Source organism: Capsicum annuum, chromosome 7 (genome assembly GCF_002878395.1).
Source record: "Capsicum annuum cultivar UCD-10X-F1 chromosome 7, UCD10Xv1.1, whole genome shotgun sequence".
Classification (NCBI taxonomy): domain Eukaryota; kingdom Viridiplantae; phylum Streptophyta; class Magnoliopsida; order Solanales; family Solanaceae; genus Capsicum; species Capsicum annuum.
In genome coordinates this window covers 120,457,742-120,476,553 of record NC_061117.1, presented here as the reverse complement: position 1 = coordinate 120,476,553, position 18,812 = coordinate 120,457,742, and the positions used below count along the sequence as shown (strand labels likewise).

Genomic DNA, 18,812 nt, shown 5'->3' with positions numbered 1-18,812 from the left:
TTTACATTCATTTAGAATTCTACTTATTAGTTTTTTCGTATTTGACGATGAAATTTGTATATAAAATTATTTTTTTCTATAGTGTTTGTTGTTAAATAAGATACATGCTTTGATCACGCACCACTTTATATTCATTTTGAATTCTACTTATGAGTTTTTTCATATCTGACAATGAAGTTTGTATCTAAATTAATTTTTTTTTTTATAGTGTTTGTTATCAAATAAGATACAAGATTTCGAAAGTTGATTAATTTCACGTGACAATTTAATTTTTAATGATATAAATTATTGTAGTTATTCATTTTCATTCTTTTCATGTAATGATCTTTTCTTTGCCTTCTTTAATGCTATGTAGTTTATCAAATTTTATGATAAGGGATAAAATTAATATGATAAAAGGCCTAACTAAATTTGACCATTAAAAAATATAACAATGCGATAAAAAAATACATCAAGAGACAAAGATGAGAACGAGCAAACGTTTCTCCCAAAGTATTCACAGTAAGGAAGAGCTGATAAACGTTTCTCCAAAAGTATTCATGAATGGAGTAAGAATTTGACATCCAGTACAATCATCAGTTCTATTTGACAGGATAGATGAAGCACGAGGTTTGGCCAAGCTTTGAGATTAATTTTGTTTGGTAATAATATTTTGAAAGGTGGGATTAAGAATATTGATTACTATATGATAATAATTTCTCTTTTTGGTTAAATTTTTTCATTTTATATGTATTTAACATTACTTGAATTAAGAAGTAGTGGTTGATAGATGTTGCCACCAAGGGAAGTTACATATGCTAGACATTACGCTTGCGTTCCTGTTAAATATGTTAGCATTAAAACCATATGAAGTACAAGCTTTTCGAACGTAGGCTTTAATTTATACATATTTTTACTAATTTGCATAGCTGAGAATCGAATCATTATCTGAATGAAATTAAATTTAGAATTTTGCGGTGAACTAATTAATAATTTTTTTTATAGTATGGATATCATCAAAGTCTATATGGAACTCCAAAGATTTACTCCTTCAACTCAAAATAAATATTATCTTAGCAAAATCATGATCATTAATACATGCATTAATATATAAAATATGTCGTTTGTTAACCATTCCTTTTTAAATGAATGTTTCTTAAAAAAATTGACCACTATTAAGAAGTGGAGTTTATGAGAATAGTTGAAAAAATATACTATAATTTTGTCTTTAATCCCTAAGATGACACTTATTTTAAACTAAAATTTTTGTAAAGTCCGAATCTTTAATTTTATTTATTTTATTTGATTAGTTTTTGAATCTTTTGTTCCTCTTTGTGATGATCTAAGAGTTTAATTTTTCAATTATGTGAAAATTCTTGTTTATCTTTTATATAAAATTTTTATGATTGCAAAGTGTTGATATATCAGGACGTATTGATTATTGAATTAATTTGGTGGTTGATTTTCTATATGCTGTGAACTATTAGATATATTGACTTTATCGATAAGGATTGTGGTAGAGTGATTATTATTAATTTTAATTTGAATTTTTGGGTTTGAATTCCTTTAGATGCAAAGTCACTTTTGTTAGAGAGCGCTTTTCTCCTTTAATCTGAATTTTTCGGTATGAATTCAAATTCAATCAGAACGATTGAAGATGCATTAATTTTATTTTTTCTAAGAATCATGTTTTCAAGTTAGTCAAAATAACAACAGTTTTTGTGACGCATAAGTAGTGGCATAATTTTAAATTGGCAAAGAAAGATATGAATTCTGAACTATTTATACTTTTGAGAGTGAAAAATATAAGAACTTAAGAATTCATACTAAGAAAACGATATGAGAAGTTTCTTATATCAAAAAAAATTTAATGCATCTTCTAAAATCGAAAATCTAAATAAAATTTATAATAATATAATATATTAACTTGTAATTCTGAAATATTGTATTGAATTTACAAATTAACAAGAGCTTGCATTTTTTTTCATTATTGAAATCAAAGGATAAAAATATTATAGTTTGTTTAAAATTAATTGCTATTTTTAAATAGTTTATTATTCTTTTCTATATTTTATAGTGATTGATTTATTGTTTATCAGTTAAAATTAGAAAGAGGAGGGGGGAATAGTGATTGACAAGAGTAAAAGTATCAATATTTTCATTTGGAACTTATAAGAGTCTAGAAATATTTATTTTTTCAAGAGCTCATATTTTTTTATTTTTAATTTAAATATATTATTTAATGTATTATAATCAAACCTCTATAGTTACAATGTTTGTCCGAAAAATTCATGGCTACTATAGATAGGTGTTGCTATATAAATATAGTGACATTTGATATTTAAATCTCATTTAACTCTTATTAATAAAAACATGAAAAATTATTAATCAATTCAACCAAAATAATAACGGAACAAGGATGTTTCAAATATATTTCTAAAGTTCTTTTTTTCTTTTTTACCTTGTAATTATTCGAATCTGTACCCCAAATGATTTCTCATGAGACTAAAGAAATTTTAGGCATTGAACTTATAAAGAATGAACCACTATAAAAAAACTTATTGTTGTTATAGGTAGAGTGTTGTTATAAAGAAGTAACATATAACATGAAAAATCAGTTTCAAAAAAATCAGGGTGCTATAGTAAAATATCGTTATAACGACGGGTTGTTATAGAAAGGTCTGTATGTATATATATTTTTAAAGTCATCTATTCATTTATTTGAATATAATAAATTTGTTCTTTTAATACATGCAACTTTCTTCTTTAACGTTGAATACACGTGCAACACACGTATCCTAAACTAGTATACTAGATAAGAGTGAACTTCGGTTGGTTCGGTTTTATTTATTATTTTTTATTTATAAACATGTAAAATCAATAATTAAATCAATAAGATATTCGTTAATAATTTTTTGCTAGTCGGTTTTTGGTCTTTAAGGTTTTATTTTGGGTTTAATTGATGCGAAAATGTTCTATAATTTTTTTTGCTTTGTCTTTTTTAATCTATTCATATATACGCTAGCTTCACACATACACAAATTGCAAGCATAAGCAAAATTCAAATATGTTACTATTTATATAAACTATTTTCTCTAATTAAGTAGCAAATTTGAATGTAGTAGCAACGGTGGCAATCTCTTAAAAAGAAAATAAGGTCAGTTCATAGTTTATACTAATGGGTAGAACTTCACCAAGCCAACGACTTTAGAAAGAAAATGTTGACGGAGAATCTACCTCTTGCCAGATGAGTTTGAGCTCACAACCAAATGAAAGACAGATGAAGAAAGTAATGAAATGATTCCTCTGCTGAAAACTTTTCTGATAAACGTTGTTTGGGCTGCACACTTAGGTTGTTCAGCTTATTAATGAAGAAGCAACTTATTAAATAAAGTATTGGGTTGCTGTTTTGTAACAATTTATCTAGGGCTCAATTCATGTGTCAATTTGTATTGTGTAGAAGATGAGACATTAGAATTACATATTGTCATTAGGAGTTTATCACTATTTTGTAGAAGTCTAGTAGGAGTCTATTTCTATTGTGTAGAAGTTTGGTTAAAAGTCTTTTCTTCAGCATTGAACGTGTATAGGGTTTTCTATACAAGGCCGACATGTATACATTGTAAAACATACGATAATACGATCAATATTCTCTCAAAATTATATCTCTTCTTTCATGGTATTAAAGCAGGAACTCTGATTACTGGTCTACTCATATTTAAAAAAAAAAAAAATATTTTTCATCATGATGGAAATAATTGAGACTAGTGGATCTAAGGATCCCCAGATTGCCTCTTCCAAAAAGGTTGATCCTAACCTGTAACGACCTGAAATCGCCTCCCGGGACGTCACATGGTGCTTAAAGCTACAAGTAGCCCTAAGCTAACCCTTTGAGCTTGTTTCTACCAATAACACTCATTTCAAGATGAAATAATTCAAACACTAGCATAGTCATATCATATGAAAGTAAATACAGAGAAAATGCTCGGTCCAAACGACCAAGCAATACCGAAAACCTCAACACAACCATAATCTGATAACTAGTCTGACAAAGCCTCTACTAATCCATGAACTAAGGAGCCGTTGGGACAGGTTCCCAACTGACTCGAAATGAACTGGAAATAACAACATAGTCTCTCAAAATATGGAGATGTCTGAATATAGGTCCTCGAACCATGAGGACTCACCACTGTAGGAATGTAGATAGAGGTACTCAGAAATTACTGACGAGGTTGGGACTGAGCACCTGAACCTATATTATAAGACAATGTAGCACATAGACATATATGTGGATCAGCACTTGAGAATGTAGACGTATATGTGGATTAGCACTTGAGAATGTACTGAGTATGTGGGGGTGCATGCATTTATATAAAACAACATCAATACTTTTAATCAAATCATGCATGTAATAAGTAATGACTCACATGGCTTGAATACGTATAAAATGCAAAGCTCATGAATCATGTAAGATGGAACATGTAACACAATCTCGTGAGTCATTATACTTTTAGCTTTGAAATTTGTACTCTTCTCTTATTCTCATTACTCAAGACTAAAGGAAACTTTAAACAATACTTTCAACTTATGCATGTCTCGTGGAGAGTAAAACTTCTTTAATGCTCAAGAACTCATAACTCTTTTGAACTCAAATACTTGGAATTCGAAATCATATAATCTTGGAACATACTTGAAGGCATTTCATTCACTTTAGGAAAATATTTCATTTCAAGCTTTAGGGAAAAATACTCATATCAAGGGAAAGTATTTTAGTTTTAAAGGAAAATATCTTATCTCAAAGCTTTAGTTTTAAGGGAGATTCTCTTAACCGACATAAACCATGCGAGTTACGTGAAGTTCAACCTTTTGTCCTCCTAAGGAAGAGACCTCACGTTGGGGAGAGGCGTCATACTCTTGCCGAGGAGTATAACCTCAACTCAGTGATCACTTATCTCGGCCTCGGACCCAATATCTCCGCCTTAGGCCCAAAAATCATCTCGGCCTTAGGCCCAACCTACTGTGCTACTCCTTTTAGTTTATCTTGATCATCTCATGAAAATCCACTTTAGAATAATTTCATGGTTCAATAAGAACCCAATAATCAAATCTGTAATCTCATGTAGTAGAGTGAATTTCAAAACTCAATGACCATTAGGTCAAAACATTTCTCAACAATCTCAGAATACTCAAATCATGGGTGCTTATAGCACAAGAGTTCATAAAATCTCAAGTCTCAAGTAGGGCTTAATAATCCATAATTCAATCTCAAGTTAAAACTCATCAAAAGCATAATAGATAGCATATAGATTCATAACTCATGTAGAAATCTGAAAATTTCAGCAATTTATCTCAAAATCTCAACATACTCATATACTTCAATATCTCAAACATTTCAACTATTAACTTCTCAAGGATTAAATCATGGGGTATAGACCCAACTGCAATTTCTCAAGAAAATATGTAAAAGTCACGTCATTAGACTCTCAATTCAAGGAAAACATCAAAAGCTTGCAACCAATAACAATGGGTGAAAAACCTCAATTCAATTTCATGTAAAATCTCATAAATTGCAGAGAATTGTAGTTTAATAAACCTTTGGGCACAAGGGTGAAAGGATTACCCTTGTTTAAAACCCGACATACCTTGAATTAGAAGCTTTGGATGAACTCTCGCTTTTGGAACTCTATTCGTACTCTTGAATGAGGGTTCTTGAAGCCCTTGACTTGAGAACCTTGAATCTTGACTCAATTTAGAAAATCTATGGTGCATTCTTGAGATTCTTGAAAGAGGTTTTGGATACTTAGGGTTTTTGTTGAGAGAAAACTAGAAAAAAACATCATAGAATGCTTGTAAATGACTTCAATTTGGTGTTTGCACGGTTCAAGAGGCTTGGAAAAGTCCAAAGTGCCCTTTATAACTTTTGTACGAAGCTGGAAAAATTGCAGATCATTACTACAACCTGCTACACATGAATTATCAGAATCCTAATATTTGAGACACGTATCAACTCAAGGACATCTAACCTGTAAAGCATTTCGAGTACGGGGAAGTTTAGCATTACTACGGCAATGTACAGTTTAATTAATCCCCAACAGTTTGACAGAATCAAATGTTTATACACAATGCTGCATTCTTTGTCTAGATCTATAAAGAGTCATGCACATGTCGTCATTCATATTAACAACCTCACCTCCTACATTTGCACCATCTGGATCTATTTATTTGTTGTAGACCGTTTGCCAGCCCAAATAATGCTAGTTCGCTAGTTTCTAACCCACAAATTTGAACAAAAATCAACTTCAGGTCCTCCATTCTATCTTAAGTCTTACCGGAAAAAATTTACAAGTGAAAGGATATGCAATCAATGAGCCCTCCCTTCATCGTCAAAATGTAGAGTCTCAATTCCTTTGAGCGCCGATTCATAGTTCTTTATGCCAGAAGTATTCTTGCCAGACGAGGCATATCTAGTATCAGATGATCCACCAAGTAGAGAGCTTCTATGTCCACCTGATATTTTGTGCATAGCCGCTGGACTTGCCTCAGGCGTGCAAGAATGTGTAGGGCCAGAGTCATTCCCCATTGTGAAAGTCTCACGGCTCCCAGAAACTCTACCTTGCCTCAGAGACCCACTAGATCTTCCCAGAAAAGTGGAGCTTGACAACTGCAAATATTGGTATGATTCAGAAAACTGGGGGAAAGGGTTAAAAGACGTGGTATAGCACAAGACTAAGACTAAGCTTCAATTTTGACAACTTTGAGACCTTAACAGCACCATTAGCATTTCATTTTCATGCTAGCTAAGTTAAAAAACAATCTACCCAAGCGGCTAGCATCTCAGAGAACATTTATCTGCAAATGGAAGACTTGGGACCAAGACACATTTCATTGAAACACCTTCATAAGTCCTTGATTATGGAAAATGAAAAGCATCAGATATCTCCTGCTATTGGCCTTCAGGACCCCTGGCATTTGATAAATTTCTCTCCTACCAAGGTTTTATTTATCCAACCCAAACTCACCATAGCATCCTTGCTCATGGAATCATTTCCAATAGCACTCTTCTGCCTGGATAAACTTCCAGAACTTATCAGTGGCCCAGGACTTCTAGAAGGTTCTGCTGATTGTCTTCCTGCTTCACCTGCAAAAATATCCAAGAGCAGATAAAAACGAGATTCTCTTATAAATAGAGGAGACTTGACCAGTAGTTAAGTGTAGACTAATATAAAGTCGGACACAGCAGAAATGCAGACCGTATTTAAGTCCAGAAAATAGAGCACACAAAGAGGTGGTATGCCAGACAATAACCTGTCTTTCTTTCTGCCTTGGGAATAACTGGAGGCATGCCTGAGCTGGTTCCAGCACCAGGGCCCTAAAAAAAGGCAACAGTTATCACACACAAGTGCATCATATATGAATAAAAAAGAGAAGTTGTACCACTTACATGAAGTCGGGAAGGAGGAGCTGCAATTTGCGATTGCTGATACTTCAATATTGTCCAATCAAACACATAATCGAACTGAAAACCTGCAATGAAAGCAGAGCTGTAACCACAAGCCAAATTGTCTATTACAGATGGCTAAAAACAGCTTCCAAAGGTTTATTCTGACCTTCACGGATGAAGAGGTCACGTAATATTCTCTTCAGATAAGCATAATCTGGTTTATCCTCGAAGCGGAGAGAACGACAGTAATGGAAATACGATGCAAATTCAGCAGGATAACCTCGACATAAAGCCTGCAGTAACAGAATAGCAGTTAGGTTCCATGAAGAGATATTTTTTAAAAATCCAATCACCATTAATAAATTACCTCGATTGATGTTGAAACCTTCTTTTCACTAATTTTCTCATACTTCTGTTTCTTATTTCCTGCTTTCAGCCCTTGCCAAGGAAGACTGCAATAAATATATGTCAAACACAAGCAGAACAAAAACAAGAGAGGACAGATAGAAGCAAAAGATCACCTTCCTCGAAGGAAGTACATAAGAACATATCCAAGAGACTCCAAATCATCCCTCCTGCTTTGCTCTATAATTGCCAAAAAAAAGTACATTAAGTCCAAAAACAGCAGAATTCAACCATCGGAAGAGTGAAGCAAGCCTAAAGAACCAAACCACTTACCGATGCCGAGGTGAGTGTTCATGCTGGCATATCTTGCAGTGCCCGTCAAGTTTTTGTTCTCTCTGCAGAGCAAAATACCGGACCATACCATATAAGCTAACAGATATGAAAGATTTACAAATGAGAAACACATGTGCATGAACATTAATAAACATCCTAAGGCAATCTGAATGAATAGTGGATAGCTCTCTGTTGTACATACAGGTCTTAAGCTGGAATATACAGATATTCACACAAGGTTCTAAGGTTACTCTGAATTAGTGGGCAGCTCACTGTTGAAGTTACAATACTAAGCTGGATTATCCAGATAGTCACATCACAAGGTTTTCTTCAAGAAACGGAAGGGAACAAGAGGGGAAGTTGTATGTTTTTCAAGATTTTAGCACAATCATTAGCCTCCTCTCATTTCCATCCATCCATCCAAACATAATATAACAGTTTTGACTTTTGAGTAGAACCATAATTAAGCAACACATCATACATTTCGAATTGTTTTTTTTAATCAAGATTTTCATTCATAAACATGCCAAATTGGTCATACAAGGGGTGAACCAAATGGTAAAGCATCTACAAAAAATGTGATTCTCTACCAACTCCACCCAATCACCTATACAACAAGGAATGTTGTGTGTGGACTAAAAAGTAGATAAGGGAACGAAGACTACTCAACGGGGAGAAACTCGACTTCACTCATTCAAAAGCTCTCCTATTTTTCTCTCCAAACAACCCACATTAACGCAAATGGAATCACATTTCAAGCCCTTTGTCTTTTCCTCCCCCCAACTCTTCCAGCTGAACATCAACTCTCTCACAGTTTGTGGCATTCCCCGTGGAGTGCCCAACCATCTAAACATATCCCACCATAATCTCATGGTTAGCCCGCAATGTAGAAAGAGATGATCCACATTCTCACCCACCTCCTTATACATGTAATACCAACTGATGCAAACAACCTTCCGCTTTTAAAATTTTTTTTTTTGTCAAAATCACCCCTCTGCAACTTACCAAGTGAAAAAGGACACCTTCCTCAACACCTTTGGTATCCATATTGCATTACAAGGGGAAACATGTTCCTCCCTAACCAAAAGCTTTTCATAGAACTTCATGAAGAACGCCCCATTATTTCCCACGCTCCACCACCGAGTATCGAATTCATCAACTATATTCACTTGCCTATGAAGTAAGGCTATCAATATTTGAAACTCAGATGCTTCCCAATCATGAAATTCTCTTCTAAATTTCAAGTCCCAAAAGGACTCCAACCTTGTCCCCCCCTAATATGTTACATTGTCGAGTTTGCCAAGATAATTCTGTACAATCGCTGAAATTCATCTTTCAATAAAATTTCCCCATACCATCCAAATAATCTCATTTCTTCATGATATGCCTCCACAGACCACAACCGAAAGGAAAGTGATATCTCAAGTTCTCCAACTCCCTTCCATAATCTCATATTTATGCGCTATCAACCCCATCCGAAAAGCTTCTACCTCCAGAGCCCGTTTTCCCAATGAAACTTTATTAAAAACCTGCAAACATTTAATTCCAAAACGACCTTATCTTTAGGAGACGTGACACACTCCCAATGCACCAAGTGAAATTTCCTTACCCCATCCACCGCGTCCCATAGAAAATTTCTCTTAATCTTTTCCAACTTTTCAATGACTGAAGTTGGAGCATGAAGCAAGACATGAAGTAAGTGGGGATGCTCAATGGTGGGCTCTTAATGAGCACTTCTTTCCCGTTATAGACGAATCAGAATCTTGCATTATCATATTATAATGTCAAAACAGCCCGAGCATGTAACTTTACATAACGTTCAACTGAAGCTGATAGGACTATATCTGCTGTGGTTATTTAAGCACTAATAACATTTTCCTTTTTCTTATGAAATAAGCAATTTGATTACTTAAAAAGGGAAATCCAAATAAACAATCTTATTGGGTCATGATGTCATCCTTTTTTCTTTTTAAGGATAAGTATTTTGCATTATGATGTACTCATTGTTAAGGAAATAAAGTTGAGCAGAATTCAGTTTGTTTCCAATGCTAAAACCAAGTCAAATCTTTTACAAATTAAAGGAAAAGGACAACGAGACCCAAAAGAAAATTTACTACACACTCCAGTAGAGCACATTCACAATTAAAAAGAAAGAAAAAAAAAAAAGGTTCTGTAAGCACTTGATATCCTACCGAATAAGAAACTCATAATCAACTTACCGGTAAGGAATGTGTTGGTGAGATGAACTATCTCTGTACTTCTTGGCTAGACCGAAGTCAATTATGTACACCTGCATTTTATGTCAAAACAAAATATTTGTGAAACAATAATCCTACAAAATCGTGGAGACACAAGTAAAGATATAGTACAAGAAAAATGGGACCTGATTTGCACGCCTTCCCAAGCCCATAAGAAAATTGTCTGGCTTGATATCTCGATGCAAAAATGATTTAGAATGAACAAATTCAACATGATTTATCTGCAGTAATTACCAGAATAACCACATAACCAACATGTTTTAAGAAGGTATACTAACGCTAACGTTGAAGCTTTAAGCAAAAAAATTAACCATCTGATCAGCAAGCATTAAAACTGTCTTCAGGGAAAGCTTCCTGCTGCAAAAATTAAATAAATCTTCAAGACTGGGTCCTAGTAAATCCATGACTAAAACATTGTAATCTCCCTCCACGCCAAACCACTGCACATTTGGAATTCCAGCTACAACAGAAGTATTTCAATTACGGAGCTAACCAAACAAACTAGGCAAGAATGTAGATATTGGATATCCAAAATTAAAAAAAAAAAAAGGACATGGGAAAAGCCATTACTTCCTCCCTGAAGAATCCTATACAACTTAGATTCATATAGCAACTGTGGATGCCTTGAATTAACATTTTCCTGCCAAAATTAAAAAAAATAGCATTCTGAAACATAATAAAAAGATATAGATGGAATGGCTATTTAAAGTGTCACAAAATGAAAAGACATTACAAGCCAAGATCTGAAAAGGCATGGGCAAATACAGCACCTTGGTTGGTCCTTGCATCTTGCAGATAACTGTAATATAGGAATATGCTACAAAGGACGTTATCACCACCTAATGCTAGTTCAACAAGCAAGAGAGATGTCAAAATCTTAAATGTTACTGTGATGAAATCTGTTTCAGATCTAAAACCAGTGCACTGTTGCATAGTGGTATTAGAATGTCCGCAACAAATGGGCAGCAGAACTACTTCACTCTGTGTAAACACCATTCGGACTCAAATAGACCACTAAAATAGAAGTTTAAAGGTTCTTTCCATAGTAAGCTCGGATTAACAAAGAATAGTAATTTTTAGAGAACATTTCGGGAATGCTTTAGAAATCATGTATAAATTTAAACATAAAACGTTTCATAATATTTTTTGAGAAAAGTAACCGTCATAAATATTTCATAAATTTAACACTAAAGTAAACAACTTCATGTATATCACAATTAACACACGACTATCAATAGGTTGAAGTGCATAGTCATTACACATGACCATCATTCTTATAATAATGTAACCCCCCTTTACCCCATTTTACATAGCATCAAGGAATTATTACTACATGGAAGAGTCAAATAAATTTTCGATGATTGAGATTTCTAAAAAAAAAGTTTAGATACTTTTAATAATAAAAATTCATAGAATTATATTTCGCTTCCATGTAGTTAATATTGTAAGAAACTGAATTTTTTAAGTTTATTTTTAATTCTTTGAATAAAAGCATTAGAGAGGAGGGCTAAGGGTGTGGAGGAGGATTAGTCAGTAAGCAGGTGGACTTGCTGTCGTTTGTTGGCAAATTTATGTATTTATCTATTTATTTATGGCTTTAGTTATTGGTTTACGTATGTATTTCTTTTTTCTTTTCTCTAATTGCGAGTGTCGTACCTATTTTATTTGTATCATGTTCTACGATTTTGATGTTTCTATTTAATGTCTTTTGTCTTGAGCAGGGGGTCTATCGGAAACAGCCTCTCTACCTCTCTAGAGGTAGTGATATGGACTGCGTACATTCTACCCTCCCCAGACCCCACTATGTGGGAATATACTGGGTTTGTTGTTGTTGTTGTTGAATAAAAACGAGATGAGTTTGATATAGCATTCCTCCAAACAGTGAAAACAAAGGTGTTGTTTCAATAATTTTTGGGAGAAATTGGAAACTTACAACACTCCCCAAAGATAAAGTAAAATTAGAAACAGTATCAGGTCCTTTTTCCAGTTGGTTCACAATGGAATATTTTCAGAGGTTTCTGTGGAAATATATGGATACCTTAAACCATGACAAATTATCAGCATGGATGCACTAATAAACAAATCATATAACACATCAAAGATATCCTCCAGTAGTAAATCTTTGATTTTCTCAATAAATTTATGTCCTAGGAGAACTTAAAATCATAAACTTCCAAAAATGCTCACTTGAACTCAAGCAAAGAACACTTCCTTTTAAGCAATCAATAGTATTCACTAGGCTCTCCCTGTTTGAGCAATGGAACAAGAAGCAAGATAATTTTTTTGACCCAGTTGCCTCGAATTCAGATGAACACAGTCCACACTGAACTTCACGAATGCACCGCACCCAAAACAAGTAAACCCCGTGCACAACGTGCCAAACAGAAGTTCAAACATCCTTTTTTTTGTCACCAATATAAACCATAACGTTACAAAGTAGAAGCTAAACAGATCTATTGATACACACTCCCAACAAAAGTACCAATTAACTCAACAAGCTAAACATGTTTAAGACCACAAATTAAAACAGAGGGAACATTTGAAATACTCCTGGATTCATTCATCTTGTTCTTCAGATGAGAAGGTGTTCAAGCTAGCTTTCGTGTACCTCAACTAAATCCACGGGATATCTGCCACCTACCAGGTAACTCTGTTCACCAAGGCTAGGACAGGACAAATGGGAAGAATCACCTACTGGGGTTTGAACTTGAGACCTCAAGTTCTCAACCCACTTCATTGACCACTAGGCCACACCCTTGGGTGCAACATAACAGGCATTTTACGGATTAGGATTAAACATCAGAGATTGGATTAAAATCCATCGGTTCCACCAGGTAAAAAAAAGAAGACGAACAGGCTCCCTCAATAAATGTCACTAGAATTGTCTCTTCCTACCAGAAATGGCCAAGGTTAAATTAACTGTTTGACCGCTTAAGGCGGACATTGGACTACTAAACTTCATTCTATAGAGAAAATGGTACTTGACCACAGAAACAAGAGGCTTAATTTACATGCACTTAATAGTTCAGAAAGAAACGTCAATTTCCCCCCCACATCAGATGAATATGTACTTCAACTACATAACTCAACTTATGTCAAGATCAATGGACTCAATTGATATCCAAGAGTCCAAAAACAATACACTTAAATCCAAAAAAGAAAATACTCCTTCCATTTCAATATGCTTGTCCTACTTTTCTTTTACTCCATTTCAAAAAAGAATGCCTCGTTCCCTTTTAAGGGACTCTTTTGTTCCAACTTTCCACAAGATGAAAGGGCATTTTTTGATACATTTGACAAAAGCCTTCTTTGCTTTCTTAACATCCGTGCTAAGTCAAGATACAGCAAACAAATTGAAACAGAGTAGCAGAAAACCCCAACTGCAATTAGAGTAATAAAAGCAGAACTATATTAAATTACTAGTATAAATAAACCCACAAAAAAAAAAAAAAAACTGACCAGCTTAATTGCGACCTCTTCATTAGTCTGAATATTAGTACCTACCACCAGTAGAACATGAATTAATCAACTTGTCAAAGCCAGAATAACACGAAGAAATTGGGACGGAAAACTCACCAAGATAGATCTCACCGAATGATCCACTGCCAATTTTACGACCAAGTCGAAACTTGTTACCCACACGAGGCTCCATTAAAAAATTAAAGGAAAACCCTAATTACGTCAAACTTGAATTCAAAAATAAAGATTTTTCAAAAGATCTAAACTGTGTTCTATACAGAGATCTGAAGGGTTTCTTCTTCTGCCTACGAAAAATATGGTTTTTTTCTTTTCTTTTCTCTATCTACACAGCTAGGGTTAGGTTGAAGAGGGAGATAATTTAAGAACGAAGAATTTGAATAGATGCTTCCTTTTTTGTGTTTTTATTTTTTATTTCTTATTCTTATTTTTGCTTTTAGTATATCTTTCTCAAAGTAAGTAATAAAAAAGTGCATAATTTGGGAGGATAGTCCATGCGTCGGCAACACGCATAATGGTTGTAAATGGAAAGATTAAACCGTAGGGTTACTCTTGCATTCTAGCTTGCTTACTAGGTGTGCGCCTCGCGCTTGTGGTCGATTTTATAGAGTTTAAATGTTACGTTAAGTAAAATATTAGTTTAAATAATAAACAACAACAAATTCAACAGCTTCCCACATCTTGAGGTTTGGAGAGGGTAGAGTATACGCAGACCATGCCACTACCTTTAAAGAAGTAGAGAGGTTGTTTCTGATAACTCTCGGCTCAAGACAAAGGACAGTATATAAAAACATCAAAAGTATGAAACACGATAAAAATATAGATATGTCATCCACAAAAATATGCAACACTATCAAACAAAAGACACACAAGCCCTCTTTCCTACTGACTACGACTCATCCACCCACATTAACCCTCTATCCTAATATTTTTCCTCCATACCTTCCTATCCAGGGACATGTCCTTAGTCGATTGTAACTGCTCCATGTCAACATCTTTTAAAAAACTTATTTAATTAAATCTAACCTTTACCAAAAAAAATTCTCAAAATTGATCGACATTCATCTACCACCTGTAAACTATAATAAGATAATATAACAATAGAGATATTAAAATAATACAACTAACCTTTACCTTTACACAAAAAAAATTATCAAAACAGATTACCTAAAAAAATTCTCAAAGCCGATTGGCATTCATCTACCACATGTAAACTACAACAAAATAATATAATAGTGATCACAAAGCTTTAGGTTTGATGAAAATAATTCTTGTCTGAGCAAAAATTTTGACACTAAAGAATGACTTGAATGAAAATAAAGAAGATATATATATATATATATATATATATAAACGCAAACGTTAAATTCTATTATGTTGACAAAAATAGTGAAAAAGTTGAGGGTTAGAAAATTAATCATCCACCAATCTAAATATTCAATCGAATCAAGTTAGATGAGCATCAATCATATTTTCCCAACAAGTAAACCAGTTTCTTCTCTAGTTTAACGTGCATCTTAATATTTATAGAAGTATTTCCTTAATAAAGTCTTATTTTAGGAGTATTTTTGGGTCCTATTTTAGGATTAAATTTCTAATTGATCAGTACAAAGAAAAATATTAATTGATTCTCCTTCCATATATTTAGGAGTCCCATATATTTTAGGAGTCTAGTTAATATAATAAAAATAATTAAATAATAAATTGAAGAAAATAATGAAAAGACGGTTTTGTCTAAAGGATAGTTTTTTAATGAAGAAAAAAAAGTTCAAATCACTTTTCTAAGAGTCTTCACATTTTAAATACGTTATACAGATATAGATTTTATATATATATATATATATTATATTCTCTATTAATGATAATGTTAAAAGGAGAAAATTAAACAAAAGGTGTCTTTAAGTTTTGTTTTAGTTTTTGGTGATTTTTAAGTTTTGTTTTAGTTTTTGGTGATTCTTGATCAAGGTTAAAGGTCAAAGACAATTAAAAATAAGTTTAAGTTAATTAAGGGCTCAATTAATATTTTTAAAACTTTTTAATCTGTTTAATCTTTTTAAAAATATAAAACAATCCACAACTAATTTTAATAAAAATAAAAAACAAAGCTAATTTTCAAAATCACAACTCTCTTCTCTCTCCTCTCAGACGTCTTGCCTCTTTCTCTCTCAACATCCAACAACTGTTGCAAATCCTCCACAACAGATCAACTTGACAACATTTTTCGATGACTTTCAACCTCCGATGACAACAGCTTCGAGTTCTTCATTGTTTTTTTTCGATTTTCAATCGTTAATTTCTTGATCTTCACAGGTAAGACTTCTTTAATTTTTTGATTTAAAAAAAAGGATTTTTTTAGTTATAAAGAAAAAATGAAACTTAATTTAACTTTTCTTTTAGTATGGGTTAACAATTTTAGCATTTGTTATTTTAAAATAAAATGGGGACTCAAGAAAATTTTAATTTATGGTATTTCTTCTCTTAAGGCGGTGATTGATGTAAATTGAGTATCTTTTATGAGTGAAATATGATTTTTTCTTGTTATTGTAGTTCTTGTTCTCGAACATTATTGTAAAAATAGTGAAACTTGAATTTTAAAGTTTTTCGAAGACATCTGTTGTGACCAAATCTAACAACTGTTGATTTTGTTGGTTTAAGTGAACATTTACTTAAACAATTGTTGATTTACTGATGTTTGTTATTGTGTTTTGGGGAGTTTGTTGTTGTTTGTGTTTGTTAGTGTTGGTGGGTGGGTGTTGGTGGTGTTATATTTGTATTATTAGTGTTGTTGGGTGTGTGTTGGTGGTGTTATATTTGTAAATGTTGGTAAATATTTCTGTTGTTGGAGTTCAATGTTGGTGTTGTTGATTTATTTGTGTTGTTATATTTGTAAATATTGATGTTGTTGGTGTTGATGTATTAATAAATGTTGGTGTTATTGGTGTTGTTGGTATGTTGGTGGTGTTGATTTGTTTGTGTTGTTGTTGATAGTGATGGTGTTGATTTATTTGTGTTTTTGTTGGTGTTGGTGCATTGGTAAATATTGGTGTTATTGTATTGATAAATATGATGTATTGATAAATGGTGATATTGTTATTGGTGTTCTTGTTGATATATGTATGTATTTATGTGGTAAAAATGTTGTTATTATTGATAAACCTTGCTATTGATTTATTTTTTTCAACAGATGACTCATTTGTTGCAATAGATGATTTATCTGTTGGAAAAAGCATAACAATTATTCCAACAGATGTGTCACGATCCAAAAAAAAGGTCATGGTGGCACTTGTCACGGCAAACATTGACAAGTAAGCCTCTCATCCAAACTGAAACACACAAGGAAAAGACAGAAAATGCCCCCAAGGTAAGGCTTCTAGAACGAAGCCAGACCATATAGATATAATAAAAGAGGAAAGAATAAAATCAACACATGCAGGCTGCAGCCATAACTCCTAAAACCTGGTGTCAAAGGTGTAAGAATTACTAATACTATCCAGGAGTCAAATACATCAGAAAAATAACCACAAAGGAGTAATATATGTCTCCGAATACTAATTAAGACATAACTAATACAAAAAGATAGAGGTGAACTCCGGACATATGAATGTCCAACCGCTACCTTGAGTAATCTGAAGATGCACGAAATCAATCAGCCTGAGGCGCACCCAAGCCTGAAGCTACACCGAAAGGGTTAAGTAAGAGTGAGTACGGTTCACTTGTACTCAGTAGGTGTCATAGGTCAACCGAGCAAAGTAGAAAATAAAACATACAAAATACACACTAAGGACACGTCACCTGCAATCAAAAAATGTCCCACAACGGTAGCCCATACAGATTGCGCTACCAGTATTAATATATCACATATATTGTAACATTACACCATAATAGGACATGAGTACGTATTATATTACATATAAGTAGGACATGTATATGCAAGATCATCAAATACAAGTAAAAGAAGATACAACAAATACATAGATGACAAGTCAATATGGCAATACAACATAACGTAACACAATAAAGTAAGTGCAATGTATATAATGATGATGATGATAATGATGATGCATGAGGTCGTCGCACAACCTCCGAAATTGTCGCACAATCTCCGCATACATATACGGGGCTAAATCTTCCCGACATAGGACCTATGGGGGGTTTATCAACCCCTATACAATCCATATATCTCATATATTCTTCCCGACACATCCCTCAAAAAGGGTTTTATAAGGTGTTACAACATTTTCTCCCCGGCACATCTCTTGGAAAGGGTTTTAAAAAGGTGTTGTCAGTGTTTCTCAAATGTTTCCACGGTGATACCAATGTTTCATGAATGATTATGATATGAGGATGTAACGCTTGTAACCAATCACAATGAGTATTTTCACAACCAACCACTAATATATTTCCACAACCAACCACATGATATATTTTCACAACCAACCACAATGATATATTTTCACAACCACATGAGCCAATATCTACTAATGATTTCAATTTCATCCATAAATTTTCACGTCTCATATGTCAATAAAGTAGGAATATATCACAGTACCCCAATGGTACCATATTAAGCATCTCAACAACACAATACAATTATTTACATATATTCAAGGCTATCAATATTACATACGACCCACACAGTCATACATATCACATAATAACTTAATTTCGATAATTACAACACATATAGGCCCCTACACAGGCACAACACATAAATAGCCATTTTTCATGATTAGTTCCCAAACTTAACATCTATTTTGTACCATTCTTTACTACCTAATAACTTACCTCAAAAGTCAAAATTAATCTACTACAATTAGAACCCATAATCTTACTTTCCACAAACGATCCCGAACTCCTCTAAAAACATCAAATATGGAATCTATGTATCAAAATAAAATCAATGACATCCATTGACTACTTTTGGTTTGGAGTCAAAATGGACCCCCAGAACGGGTTTTTTGAAAAAAAAAAAGACAAAA

At 33.3% G+C, this 18,812-nt stretch overlaps 1 protein-coding gene across 5 annotated transcripts; it reads right to left on the bottom strand.

The window, feature by feature from the left end:
* Positions 1-6,036: 6,036 nt before the first annotated feature.
* LOC107877876 (casein kinase 1-like protein 2) lies at positions 6,037-14,325 on the bottom strand. 5 transcript variants are annotated; one of them, XM_047393670.1, is made up of 15 exons: positions 13,933-14,325; positions 13,816-13,856; positions 11,127-11,195; positions 10,927-10,996; positions 10,668-10,816; positions 10,482-10,577; positions 10,318-10,388; positions 8,099-8,160; positions 7,942-8,005; positions 7,788-7,872; positions 7,587-7,713; positions 7,421-7,503; positions 7,285-7,348; positions 6,999-7,117; positions 6,037-6,640 (listed from the first exon to the last, which is right to left on the bottom strand). In XM_047393670.1, the coding sequence occupies exons 1-15, from the start codon at positions 14,006-14,008 to the stop codon at positions 6,341-6,343; spliced, it is 1,476 nt and encodes a 491-aa protein (XP_047249626.1). In that variant the 5' UTR covers positions 14,009-14,325; the 3' UTR covers positions 6,037-6,340. The 5 variants fall into 5 exon arrangements, with proteins under 5 accessions (XP_047249626.1, XP_016580145.2, XP_016580144.2 ...); XM_016724659.2 differs by having other exon boundaries at positions 11,127-11,201; positions 13,933-14,320; XM_016724658.2 differs by lacking the exon at positions 11,127-11,195 and having other exon boundaries at positions 13,933-14,321.
* Between the last annotated feature and the right edge of the window lie 4,487 nt (positions 14,326-18,812).

Bases quoted from the DNA above. Each gene is read 5' to 3' on its own strand.
- LOC107877876 (XM_047393670.1), bottom strand. From the start codon at position 14,008: ATGGAGCCTCGTGTGGGTAACAAGTTTCGACTTGGTCGTAAAATTGGC. The intron at 7,349-7,420 runs GTAAGTGGTACA...GCCTTTTTTTAG, and splicing joins CTCCTCCTTCCCGACTTCAT to GGCCCTGGTGCTGGAACCAG. The intron at 6,641-6,998 runs GTGAGTTTGGGT...CAATATTTGCAG, and splicing joins CCATGAGCAAGGATGCTATG to TTGTCAAGCTCCACTTTTCT.